At 40.7% G+C, this 12,678-nt stretch overlaps 1 protein-coding gene across 1 annotated transcript in view; it reads right to left on the reverse strand.

Annotated features, from left to right (window-relative positions):
• The window catches only part of SKAP1 (src kinase associated phosphoprotein 1), a 428,729-nt gene that overhangs the window by 327,493 nt on the left and 88,558 nt on the right, over positions 1 to 12,678 (reverse strand). Inside the window, exon 4 of the mRNA XM_044675113.1 lies at positions 1,996 to 2,112. Coding sequence (XP_044531048.1) covers positions 1,996 to 2,112 — 117 coding nt within the window. The remainder of the gene's footprint in view (positions 1 to 1,995; positions 2,113 to 12,678) is intronic.

A 12,678-nucleotide genomic window follows, 5' to 3' on the forward strand; every position in this document is an offset into this window, starting at 1 on the left:
TCTTTCTTTCTTTCTTTCTTTCTTTCTTTCTTTCTTTCTTTCTTTCTTTCTTTCTTTCTTTCTTTCTTTCTTTCTTTCTTTCTTTCTTTCTTTCTTTCGCCATGTACCTGGGCAGGTTGCTACATTCTTTTAGGACTCTTGGCAGTTTCTGCAGGCACTCGATGAACCTTGCCTCACAGCCCCTTTGTTCTGAGGTTCCAAGCATTTCTTGTTGCCTTTTGAAACTAAATTCAGTGTGAGACTCTGCCTTATTTGGAAAAAGTGGGCAATGGATCTGACACATCTGTGTTTTTAATTCCATCTGATCTGGTCTCCAGTCCATCCACAAGATGCTACCTCCCTCCACTCTGGCCATCATCCCCCATCTTCCCTCCCACCAGAGTCTTGTATTCCACATCTGAGATGCTAGCTGCTGCAAGAGTTGCACTTTCACCTTATCTTGCCTGAAATCAGGTTTCTCTACTACTCCCCAGCCATCTCTGTTACCCTCCATCTTATAATCAATACTGCGTATTGATTCCAAGGCAGAAAAGCAGCAAGGGCTAGACAATGGAGGTTATGTGACTTGCGCAGAGTCACACAACTAGTGTCTGAGGCCAGATTTGAACCCAGGACCTCCCATCTCTAGGCCTGGCTCTCAATCCATTGAGCCACCCAGCTACCTTGTCACATTAATCCTTGATTCTTTAGTTCCTCATTATATGTTATCTCCTTCCATTAGAGCAGTGGTTCCCAAACTTTTTTGGCCTTCCGCCCCCTTTCCAGAAAAAATATTACTTAGCCCCCTGGAAATTAATTTTAAAAAAAATTTTAATAGCAATTAACAGGAAAGATAGATGCGCCTGTGGCCATCACCACTCTCCTGGATCACTGCAGCACCCACCAGGGGGTGGTGGTGCCCACTTTGGGAATCACTGCATTAGAACATAAACTCTTTTGGAGTAAGGATTATTTTTGCTTGATTACATTTGAATCTCTAGTGATTAACATAGAGCCTAACATATAGGAAGTGCTTAATTGATGTTTTATCCAATGCATGTGCCTACACAAGAGAGCGATGTTACAGATATATATCACAAAGCATATTTCCCCAAACTTCAGATCCTGTAAGAACTGGTAGTACTTAAAAAACCCACAAAGTACATCCACAAGGCAGATTGCATAATTCTGGGATGGCAATAATCAGTTTATTAGGCAGTTCTGAACGGTCGCAGGGGCCACTTAAAGGAACCAAAAGGTAATATGTGAAGAAGGAATAAAAAAGAAACTAATGGAGTTGAAGGGGTGGGAGTATGGAGGAGCAGGTGCGATATGCCAACATCTAGCCCAAAAAGTCATTTGAAAAAAGAAAATTAAATCTCAAGAGAATTGGAAAGAGAAAAAAAATGGAAGCAACAGAGGCTAGTAAAAGAGAAACAAGGAATTATCCGTTCAATTTTCCCTCCACATCCCTAAGGGAACCACAAGTTTTCATTTTAGTATTCTAGATCATCTTAGCTCTTCATTGGAATATCCAGCATACCAGGAAAGGCCACCAGTAAAAGATTTCCCTAAGGTAATGGCTTAGTTGACTTAGGTGATATCTTATCATGGCTCAGTGAGCTCAGAGGTCCCAATTAATCACGCATGGAAGGCTCTCAATTCTCAGACAACTCGGCGAAGGCTATGAGCCCCATAAAAGGAGCAACATGGGCTTTGTGACATTAAAATATTCACTTGGCTTTGGGGCTACAGCTTATCCAGAGAGATCAATACGGTATGTCCCCACCCCAATACAGAATTAGTGTTTACCAGGCCACCATTAACTCCCGAAGCACTGGATTCCTCAGAAGGACCAGTGGTCCCAGGGAAACAAATGCTGACGGGTCTACAAAGTCAGCCATCACCATCGTAAACAATCTAGTGGGTACAAAAATTGCAGGAAGCAAAGAAAGCAAGAGCAAAATCTAATAGATCTAGTCTACCTGGAACCCAGTGAAAAAGAAGGACGCTTACCTTCATCCTGATAATCTGACATAAAAGATGCATCTGACATTAAGAAAGGGCCATGAGTCCCACTGGGATTGTCTTCAGAGCTGTCCTGCCCCGAGTAATTTTCAGGTTGATCACCTCCTTAAAAAAGAAAAAGAAACAGACTTTATTTATTCATTCATTCATTTGTTTGTTTGTTTGTTTTTTAAAACCCTTACCTTCCGTCTTACAGTCAATACTATGTATAGTATTGGCTCCAAGGCAGAAGAGTGGTAAGGGTAGGCAATGGGGGCTAAGTGACTTGCCCAGGGTCACACAGCTGGGAAGTATCTGAGGTCAGATTTGAACCTAGGACCTCCCATCTCTAGGCCTGGTTCTCAATTCACTGAGCTACCCAGCTGTCCTCAAAGAAGCAGATTAAAAAAAAAGGAAACAGGCTTATGTCATATGGTGACATTCTAGAAAGAATTCGGAGAGGCAGCTAGGTAGCCCAACCCCCTCGAGTTGGGAGGACGTAGGTTTGAATCTGGCCTCAGATCCTTCCTAGCTGTGTGACTGTAGACAAGCCACTTAACTCCCATTGCCTATTCCTTGTCACTCTTCTGTCTTAGAATTGATATTAAGGGGGGCAGCTGGGTAGCTAAGTGGATTGAGAGCCAGACCTAGAGATGGGAGGTCCTGGTTTCAAAACTGGTCTCAGACACTTCCTAGCTGTGTGACCCTGGGCAAGTCACTTAACCCCCATTGCCTAGCCCTTACTGCTCTTCTGCCTTGGAACCAATATAAAGCATTGATTCTAAGATGGAAGGTAAGAGTTTAAAAAAAAAGAACTGATATTAAGATAGAAAGTAAGGGTTAAAAAATCAGAAGAGCTCTTTGGGTGGAAACCAATAACTCCTTTATTTCTTCTTGAAGGTCACTCCTAACACTTTATATTAACATGAACACCTTAAAATTTAAGCTATACGTGTCAAGGAAATAAGTGGCACAGAACAATTTGTAAGTCACTAATACACTTTCTTGCTGCCTGAACAATAGGAAGAAAAGTAGAGTGAGTGATAAAAACCTTGATGGTGCCACATTCTTACATTCTGAGGCACCTGGTGACATAGTAAATAGAGTGCTGGACTCGGGAAGACCTCAGTTCAAATCTAGCCTCAGATACCTACTAGCGATTTGACCATACACAAGTCACAAAAGCATTCTTAGCCTTAGTTTCCTCATCTATAAAATGAGGTTAACAATAGTTAATAAGCTCCCTCCTGGAGCAGTAAGGATAAAATGAGCAAGCGCATGCAAAGTGCTTTGCAAACTTTAAAGTACTCTATAAATGCTATCGGTTGTTGCTGTTATCATTATTCTCTACCTCTATAAACAACTGGTTCATTCTGTGACTGACCGTAAGTCATATCTTGCTTCCACTGGTCCTTTGGGAATTCATTCCAAGATTTAATATTTGCTGTCAGAGCCATGATAATAATGACAACAACTGGCATATTTGTAGATAACGCCCTTTAAGGTTTGCAACCTGCTTTATGTTTTTCATCTATACCTCAGAGAAAAGCCTACTTAAGTTCTGGAATTAGAACACTGTTGAGTCTTCGATCCTAGATCTCAAGCTGGAAAGGATACCCAGAAATCTTGTTTTTAATCCTTATCTTCTGCCTTAGTATCAATTCTAAGGCAAGGGCAAGGCAATAGGGACTAAGTGACTTGCCCAGGGCCACACAGTTAGGAGATATCCAAAGTAAAATTTGAACTCAGACCTCCAGACCTGGCCCTCTCTCCACTATGCTACCGATTGCCCCATGATCCCCAGAAATCTTCAAGTTTGACAGGCTCACTTAACAACTGAGGAAACTGATATCTAGAGAGAATAAGTGACTTGCTCAGGGCAACAGAAACAGTAAGAAGGAGAACCAGGATTCAAACTCTTCTGACTTCCAATTCAGTGCTTTCCCCATGACAACACTTTGTCTAGTATCTGAATACTTTTGGTTTATATCAACATTGTCTTCTATAGTTGGCCACTATTAAAAAGGGTATTTCAGTGCAGTTAAGTGGCACAGTGGATAGAGTAGTTGCCCGAGTACAAATTCAGCCTCAGACATTTTCGAGCTGTGTGACCCTGGGCAAGTCACTTAAACCTGTTTGCCTCCATTTCCTCATCTGTAAAATGAGCTGCTGAAGGAAATGGTATATCACCCTAATATCTTTGCCAAGGAAACCCCAAATGGGGTCACCAAGAGTTGGACCAGATTGAAAAATGAAGAGTACTTCAGCTGTACAGGTACTTCCAATGAGACTGAAGCAAGATGTTAGCTGGTTCAGAGAGAAGAAGCCGAGGCTCTGCTTAACTCATCCAAAGAGAGGCACAGACAGCAGGATAATAGATAACAGGACAAGACAGCTGCTCCCTTCATTTTACAATCTACAAACACCAAAAGAGGATTTTCCGCTGAATTTACTGTGATCTCCAATACTAATTTCCAACCACAAACTCCAGTGCTAATCTCAGTAAACACAGGAGGGCTTTGGCCCTTCATTTTAACCAGGGAACAGGGAAACTAGACAACTTCCAAAGAACTGATATTGCCTCCCTTAAAGGCTTTATGCTCCTGCAATCAAACTGGGAGAAGGTAAAAGAAGAGGAAAGGTGGCAATAGATACCTTATTGGGTCATTTGGGGGGGGGGCAGGAAGGATGTGGCAGTCTTATCTGAATCCTTCCCTTCTTATACTGAAGGGGAGGTAGAAGGCCAGAGCCATGCAAAGACTTTAGAAATTGCAGCGTTTATTATAGAGGGAAAAGGGGAAAAGCCAGAATTCTCAGTTAGCCCAATTTCTGGGCCCAATGCAGGAGGAATGTTCTTCTCATGGGTCTACTGGGTAATACTGACTAGACATTAAAGAGCAGAGAAAAAAATACAAGAGCACAATAGCTATGGTTGAGGCACCACTGTGTAATTTTCATTCTAACTAGAAATGTTCTCAAATACGAGGCAGAGGTCTAATACGCTCAGATTTCATATCACGGCAGAGCCACTGAAATAGCATTACCAGCGCAATCTGCAGAGAGAGAATGTTGGGCAGGATGCTGACAATCCTGATAGGTCTGCTCTTTTAAAAGGATTTTTTTCTTCCTTTGGATCAGACCATATTCCATTTTAAAAGAAGAAGAAAAAGGAGAAGATGACGGCGAAGAAGAAAGCAAAACCAACTGTGTGCTTTGGGTTGCCTAATACAGGATACCCTTTTCAGGATAAAATTATAGAATCATAGATTTTTGAACAGGAGACCTTAAAGGTCACTTAGTCCAATTCCTTCCCCTTTTAGAGATGAGGAAAACTGAGGCCAAAAGAAGGGAAGGGATTTGTTCAAGGCCACATAACAAGTTGGTGGCAGGGATAGGGTTTGAGTTGAGATCTTCAAATCCAGGGCTATTTCTCTAAGAGGGTCGCTTATAAACCACTGTCCCGAGCCAAGCCAGATTATTTAATCTCAGAAATTTGACAAATGTACTTCCCTAGCAAAAACCTACTATCATGAAAAATAACTGCCCAGTTTGCAAACACTCACATCGCTCAGAAACGGCCCTTGATTCTAAAGTTTTGGCCCAAATATCTGCATGGAGCTGGCACTCAAACTATGAATTGCAGGAGGATGAATCAGCTCCATGATGATTCCTGTGGCTTCCGGCCTAACTATCCCAAGGCTGGTATTTAAACCCCCAAATCTAAATTCAGGACAGTTACCTTAATACAGAATAGTATACAACTCACACGAGAGTAGCACCAATCCCGGATCAGTGCTCTCCTTGGCTGGGGAAAACACAAAACACTTTGAAAAGAGGTTTTTGTACATAAGCTTAATTAGTTTCCGGTGATAGAGTTATCCTCAGTGCCACTTCAAGGGGCACAAGCCCCTTGAGCAATCCAGGGGAAGAGAAAGAGAGAGAAAAGGGAGGAGCAGCCAAAATACATCCTTCCCATTATGTAGACAGAAAAGAACCCTATACCTCCTCAAGCCCCATGGGCAAAAGGTTGCCTCAAACTATAGTACTGTTGGAATTCAGTATAAGTTCAAAACTCCATTTTCTGCATTTCTCTGTCTGTCTGCCAGTGCAGGACCAGGTGATTACTCCCCAGTCCAGTGGGATCTGACATAAATGATCCCGAGCCATAGTGACAGAGGCTTCCCCTTGGTATCTCTCCAATTAGAACTTAGGAACTCCATTTGCTTAGAATGCCTCTCCCACCGGAGAAACACTCTGCCATGGGAGAGAGAGAGAGACATCCCGGTCACAACTCAACTTAGAATCAATCTATAGTTCTACAGATGTTTATTCTAACACAGAGACCATATGCCTTCATTAATCACAGCTTGTACTCTCTTGTCCATTTTGAAATGAGATTTGGGGAACCAGAAAAAGGACTCGCTTGCTCTTAGCTGGGGTTTTGTTCCTCTAGTTCAGGGTCTTAAGAATTAGACAGTAAATACCATATTTAATATTTCCAGGGGCAGTTTCTCCACTGGGTATCTGCCATGGGGCCTTCAAGGGAGATGGTTTGCTCTATTGTTCTTTCCTGAAAGTCAAATACAATTTCATTCATGCTTCAAAGAGTAATAAGTTGGGAATTTCTGAGGGTTGGAGTTGGAAGAGAGAGCAGCTTTGTGTCAGGTGTAAGGTAATTATTTGCTAGGGTTTCTGTGCTATTTGTTTTAATTCCCTGTGTTTTCATTAACAGCTAATGAGTTCCTCTCCCTGCCTCTTTCCCCCCTCTTCTAATTCAGAAACAATAGCTTGGCCACTAGAACTTGGCTTTTTTCCTACCAGGGACTCAGCCAGCTGTTGCTGCTCCATAAACTTTATGGAGAAGTGAATTAAACTGTTAAAAACTTTCACTTCCTAATTCAATTCTAAATAAAACAGAGGGGGGAAAATGAAGCATTGATGATGTTCCCCTTGTAACTATTTTGACTCATTGCAAACCACTTAGGGCCTGAATCTGCAGGTGCTATTTAAGGATCAAGAAAAGAGTCCTATTTGGAACTGCTTTGATACAAGACCTCTGTGACTGTTTTACAGGAAAAAATTAAAAAGGAGAAGGGGGGGGGAGTGAAGTGACAAAGGAAAAGAGGAAGAAAAAAGAGGTGAGAGATGGAGAAAGAGGGAGATAGGAGAAGAATGAAGGGAAAGGAGAAGGAAAGAAAGGGGGGGGAAGAGGAATACATGGAAAAGTCTGGAAAATCGCATGAGGACTTACCACGCATTACAGAAAGACAGCAGTTTGAGACAACTTTACACCAGTGGGTCTTGAGTAGGAATAACAATCAAAGTCAAGGGCATTTATATTTACATAATGCCACAGACATATTTCTATGAATATTCAACATGGCTCCTTTAAATGGCACAAGGCAGCAGGCATGTAGAAAGGGAAGAAGGAAGAAGGAAGGAAAGAAGGAAGGAAGATAGAGGTGGAGGGAGGGCAGAAGGAAAGAAGAAGGTTGAAAGTAAAAAAAAAAATAACTCCTGTAAAACCCAGAGATTTATTTCCCTATTTCTATGCCAGGGGCCAAAGGTTTTCTGGCACTTGCTAGGGACGTATTCATCTTTCATTTCTCCTCTAAATAATTATGAGGGATATAATGAAGAATTTATCCACATCAACAGCCAGTTCTTTACATGGATATATTCCTTTTGCAAGGCAAGTTTTTCATCTAGATTCCTAGAGGCCAGTTTTGCTACTGCTCCATGAAATGCCTTTGGGAGGCATAAGGGGATCAAGGTGAACCGAGTCCTGTTCGCATTCTGGTGGTGGTGGTTGTTGGAGGGATGGATGGAAGGACAGGCCCCTGACTCCAGTTAATATCTAAGAGCCCATGAGAAACACAGCTTCCCTCTTTAAACTAATGAGCCCTCACTAAAACGCCACAAATAAAGGTCTCTGATCCAAATCCTGTTAGCTTTCATGCTTGGCAGTGTTAATATTGCCAGGTTTTCATGGACTAATTTAACAGTAACACACTTCCAAAAGCCGAACTGCATTGAGATGAACAATGCCTCAGCTTATTACTCCTTATTATAACCACGAGTCTAAGTTATTGAACAGAACACACAACTAGAGAGACAGATCAGTACGGATGCATCCATACATGTAAATGTTATTCGCATGTAAATATATTACCTCAGGACATTTGCAACGCTAAGGCGAAGGTCCTGTCAACATTTCCATTATAAATTACATACCTTTTTGCACATACTCATGTATTAGAAAATGTATGGTGTTTCCTACAGAACATCTTAGAGGCTTCACTGCTTTCTAAATATCCATTTGGATTTGCGTGGTTAGCTCTTGTGATTAATCCATGTGTGGTGAAGGTCTCAGATTCTTCTCTGTTCACTGCTGCCTGATTTCCTGTCCATCTCCTTTTCTCTTCTACAGCTATCCATAACTCAGGGTACTCATATTCCATTTTTTTCCAGAGCCCTAACAATGAGGGGAATGGTAGCAAAGGCCATAGGACTAACACGTGGCAGGAAAAGGAGAACGGTTGCTATTTATTATCATTTTAAAGAGATGCATCAACCCGATCTTGACTGCACAAGGAGTGAACTCAACCTAAAACTAATCCTCTTCATTTAGGAGGATACAGTTTACCAATTACATAAATTAAGAGCAAAATTAACAGGCGATTTAAAAACCACTTGTGCTGCTGAGGAGAAAGGAAAGATGGGGGAGGAGATAGCAGCGCCGTTAAGATGACCAGAAATGGGCCTATATTGCAATAGATTAGGCTATTATATTCCAGAACATTCATTGCTACAATGGCTCTGAATCCTAAAACCAAAAGGGCAGCACTGTTTAATATTCATGAGATGAAGCACGTCTCTCACCCGATTGGGCAGGAAGGTGTCGGGGCACAACCAATGAAAAAATTCTCTCGTTTTCAGCCCAGGCTCCCGAATGCTGCAGTTTTTCAGTTTGCCCAGTAGGGTGAGCTGCAGTGCGCAGCATTGTCCTCGCTCTATAAAGAAATGTGCAAGAGGACCACCATCTAAATCCTCCTTTTCCCCTCTCCCCCCCCCCCGCAGAAAACTGCTCCGAGCTCGGGCTGGGGGTGGTTCTTGGTTTTTAAGCCATTGCCGGGTCTCATGCGAAGGCTAAACTTATTGGCATTAACGAACCAGATTGCCGGTAGCGAAAAATATAAACTAGGCAAAAGGCAGTGAAGTGATGGGGCTCCCTTCAGGCAGAAAGCAAGCCATGAGCGGTCAGGAGCCCATCCTTGTCATTCCAGGCTCATGCCGACGTGTACTCTCTCACTGTAAGTGGTCAACTCAGACTAAATGAGAAATGGTGGCGTCTTGGAAAAACCATGATAACAGGCCCAAATACACTTAAAAACAACAATTATTTTGATTTATTGTAGGTGAGAAAAGAAGTTCAGATCCTGTCTCTGCCAGATTTTAAAACCTGTGACATTATGCAAATTAATTACCTTCTCTGGGCTCAGTGTCCTCATGTGTAAAATGGGAGAGGGGAAGGTTGGACTAGATGGCCTCTACAGTCACTTTTAGCTCTACATCTTCAATGCTATGAGCCTCTGAAGGTACTTTAAGAATGAGGCAATTCTACCTGGAAGTTGCTAGCACAAACGTTGCTTTCCATTTTTTCATCTCTTTGGACTCCTCCTCTCAGGTCACCGTGTTCCTAACACTTCTTGCCTTAGCACAAAGTGTTCCAACTCTGTTTTGTTTTGTTTTTTTCTTCTCTAAGCACATAAGGAAAAGGTTAGCTACAAATTCAGGTATTTCATAAGTTATGATCCTGGTTGGGGAAAAAGCCAAAGCAATTTTATTAACTTTAATCCTATAAATGGGTAATGAGTATATCAATCAAGGGGCACTGAACTTGAAATGAGGAATCGTGGCTGTATTACCAAAGTCATTTCTCTCTTTGAGCATGAATTTTCTCCTCTGTAAAATTGGGATCTGAGACAGAATTTGAACTCAGGTCTAATGTTGGATTAGATCACCCCTAAAGTCCTTTCCAGCTGTAATAATCCATTCATTTAGATTTTAGATATCAATCAAAACTAATCAATATTAGTAATAGTTTTTAATCTAGTAACTTACTAATAATTACTAAACATAAAAAAACGAATGTATCATTCAAGTATCCCAGATTGATCAAAGTCAGCATTTCTCTTTCTTTTTTTAAAAAATTTATCCATATTTAATTTACTCTTATTAGAATGAGTCCAATGTTCTATCTGATTCTATCATCCATGGTGTGAACTATATTCTCTAGCTTTGTGTCATCTGGAGTTTTGATCAATATACTATTTTTTGTCCAAAGACATTAATAAAAAAAGTTAGCTCAGACCACTCATAGATCTTGAAAATATTACCTAGGAAACTTCCTTCCAAGTTAACATCACAACATTTATAACTTGTATTTGGTTCCAACTATTCAACCCTTTCCATATCTTTTTTTTTAACATTTAATAATATTTATTTTTTAGAAAAGTTAACATGGTTACATGACTCATGCTCTTACTTTCCCCTTCACCCCCCCCACTTTCCTCCCCCATAGCTGATGCGCATTTCCACTAGATTTTACATGTGTCATTGATCAAGACCTATTTCCATATTATTGATAGTGGCACTGGGGTGGTCCTTAGAGTCTACATCCCCAATCATGTCCGCCTCAACCCATGTGTTCAAGCAGTTGTTTTACTTCTGTGTTTCCACTCCTGCAGTTCTTCCTCTGAATGTGGGTAGCGTTCTTTTCCATAAATCCCTCAGAAAGCATTTCTCTTTCTAATATAATTTTTCTGTAGTTTTCTATATTATACAAGAAACAGCATGTTGAAGTAGATAGAGAGCTGGCCTTAGAGCCAGGAAGTCCCAAGTTCAAGTCTCACCTCTGACACATACTGTGTGACCCTAAGCAAGTTAACAATTCTTTTGTGTTCTACTCCATTCTTTAAAACTGTAAATTGCATAAAAGGTGCAATTATTGACATTAATGAGCCAGAAAGCTAGTAGCAACCAAAATAAGCTAGCAATAAAACAGCAATGGATCTCACTATCAAAATGAGTAGAAAGAGTTCCCTCTGCTGGGAGTTCCTATACAAATGAATTCGCAGGGCGGGCAGCTAGGTAGCACAGTAGATAGAGCACCAGACCTGGAGTTGAGAGCATTTGGGTTCAAAGTGGGCCTCAGACACTTCCTAGTGGCAGAACCCCAGGCAAGTCACTTAACCCCAACTGCCTAGTCCTTGCCACTCTTCTTGTCTTAGAATTGATACTAACACAGAAGATGAGAGTTAAAAAACAACAACAATAAAGAAACAAATGAATTCACAGGTTCAGACCCTTTTCCTGTCTTTATAGTAAAAAGTCATTTAATGAACATGATCAAGTTGTAGGTGTAAGAGAAATATTTCTGCTGGGTTTTTGGATACAAAAAGCACTTATTCTGTATGACAGACTCTGAGGCGTACAATTTTTAAAAACCATTTCCCATTTCGGGCAACCTTACTTAAGTTTAACTACATATATATCAGAATCCCCTCTCTCCTTCATTCAATTCAATGATTAAAAAAAAAAATTAAGAACACCAGGCACTGTGTTGAACCTGGGATATAAAAAAGTAGGAAAAAAAGTTTTTTCCTTTAAAGAGTTTATAATCCAGAGGGCAAGCAAAAGGGGCAGACCAATAAGACATGTATCCAAAAGATATTAGACTATAAGAGGGGACATGCTTGCAGCAAAGGAGAGAATCTAAGCAAAGCACCAGAGGGGAGTTTCCTACTTCAGGGAATATTTCATTCCATTCTGGGACAGTTTTGCATAGTAGGGGAAGGTAGAGAATCACCTATTTGGGATATCTTTTCAGGAGGTCATGCATGTCTCAGGTGGGGATATAAAAGTCAAGGTCCCTCTAGACTTCCATAAGCTGGAAGCAGCTATAGTATGTGGCAGGAAATAACACTGAATTGGTGAAGGCAGAAGACCTGGGCACTTGATAAGAAGTGATCTTGGGGGAGTCATTGCTCCCAGAATTAACAGAAGAATGGATATTTTCCTCTTCTTTTTACACAAATTTCCTAGTCACCAAAGCAAATATTCAATTTTCCTAACTGAAAACAGATACAGTTGAGTTCAGCACTTTACATAACTTCCAATATGTCTTTATTCTCTTTATTCCTGGCGATCCCTAATTATATCTCACTACTTCACAGGAAAGCAAATAGTTTGTTGCACAGCCAAATGAAATCTGAATTTTTTCTGTACTTTTAATCTGGCTTTATTTTTTGAAAAGAGACAATTTTGAAACAAGACAAATTTTCAAGAATGTTCTGGAAACTCTGTTTTGCCCTATAAATGTAAAAGGCTAATTTCCCCCTTACTTTTCAGAGAACCACTATTTGCTTGCAGATTCTGGCGTGTCTGATTAAATTCTCATATGGGACTCCAGCAAGTAATTAAGAAGGTCATCCACCATGATCAGGTGGGATTTATACCAGGAATGCAAGGATGGTTCAACATTAGGAAAACCATCCACATAATTGACCATATTAACAGTCTAACAAACAAAAATCACATGATTATCTCAATAGATGCTGAAAAAGCCTTTGACAAAATACAGCATCCATTCCTATTGAAAACATTGAAAAGTATAGGAATAGAAGGACC

Source organism: Gracilinanus agilis, chromosome 4 (assembly GCF_016433145.1).
Source record: "Gracilinanus agilis isolate LMUSP501 chromosome 4, AgileGrace, whole genome shotgun sequence".
In the NCBI taxonomy this organism is placed as follows: Eukaryota; Metazoa; Chordata; class Mammalia; order Didelphimorphia; family Didelphidae; genus Gracilinanus; species Gracilinanus agilis.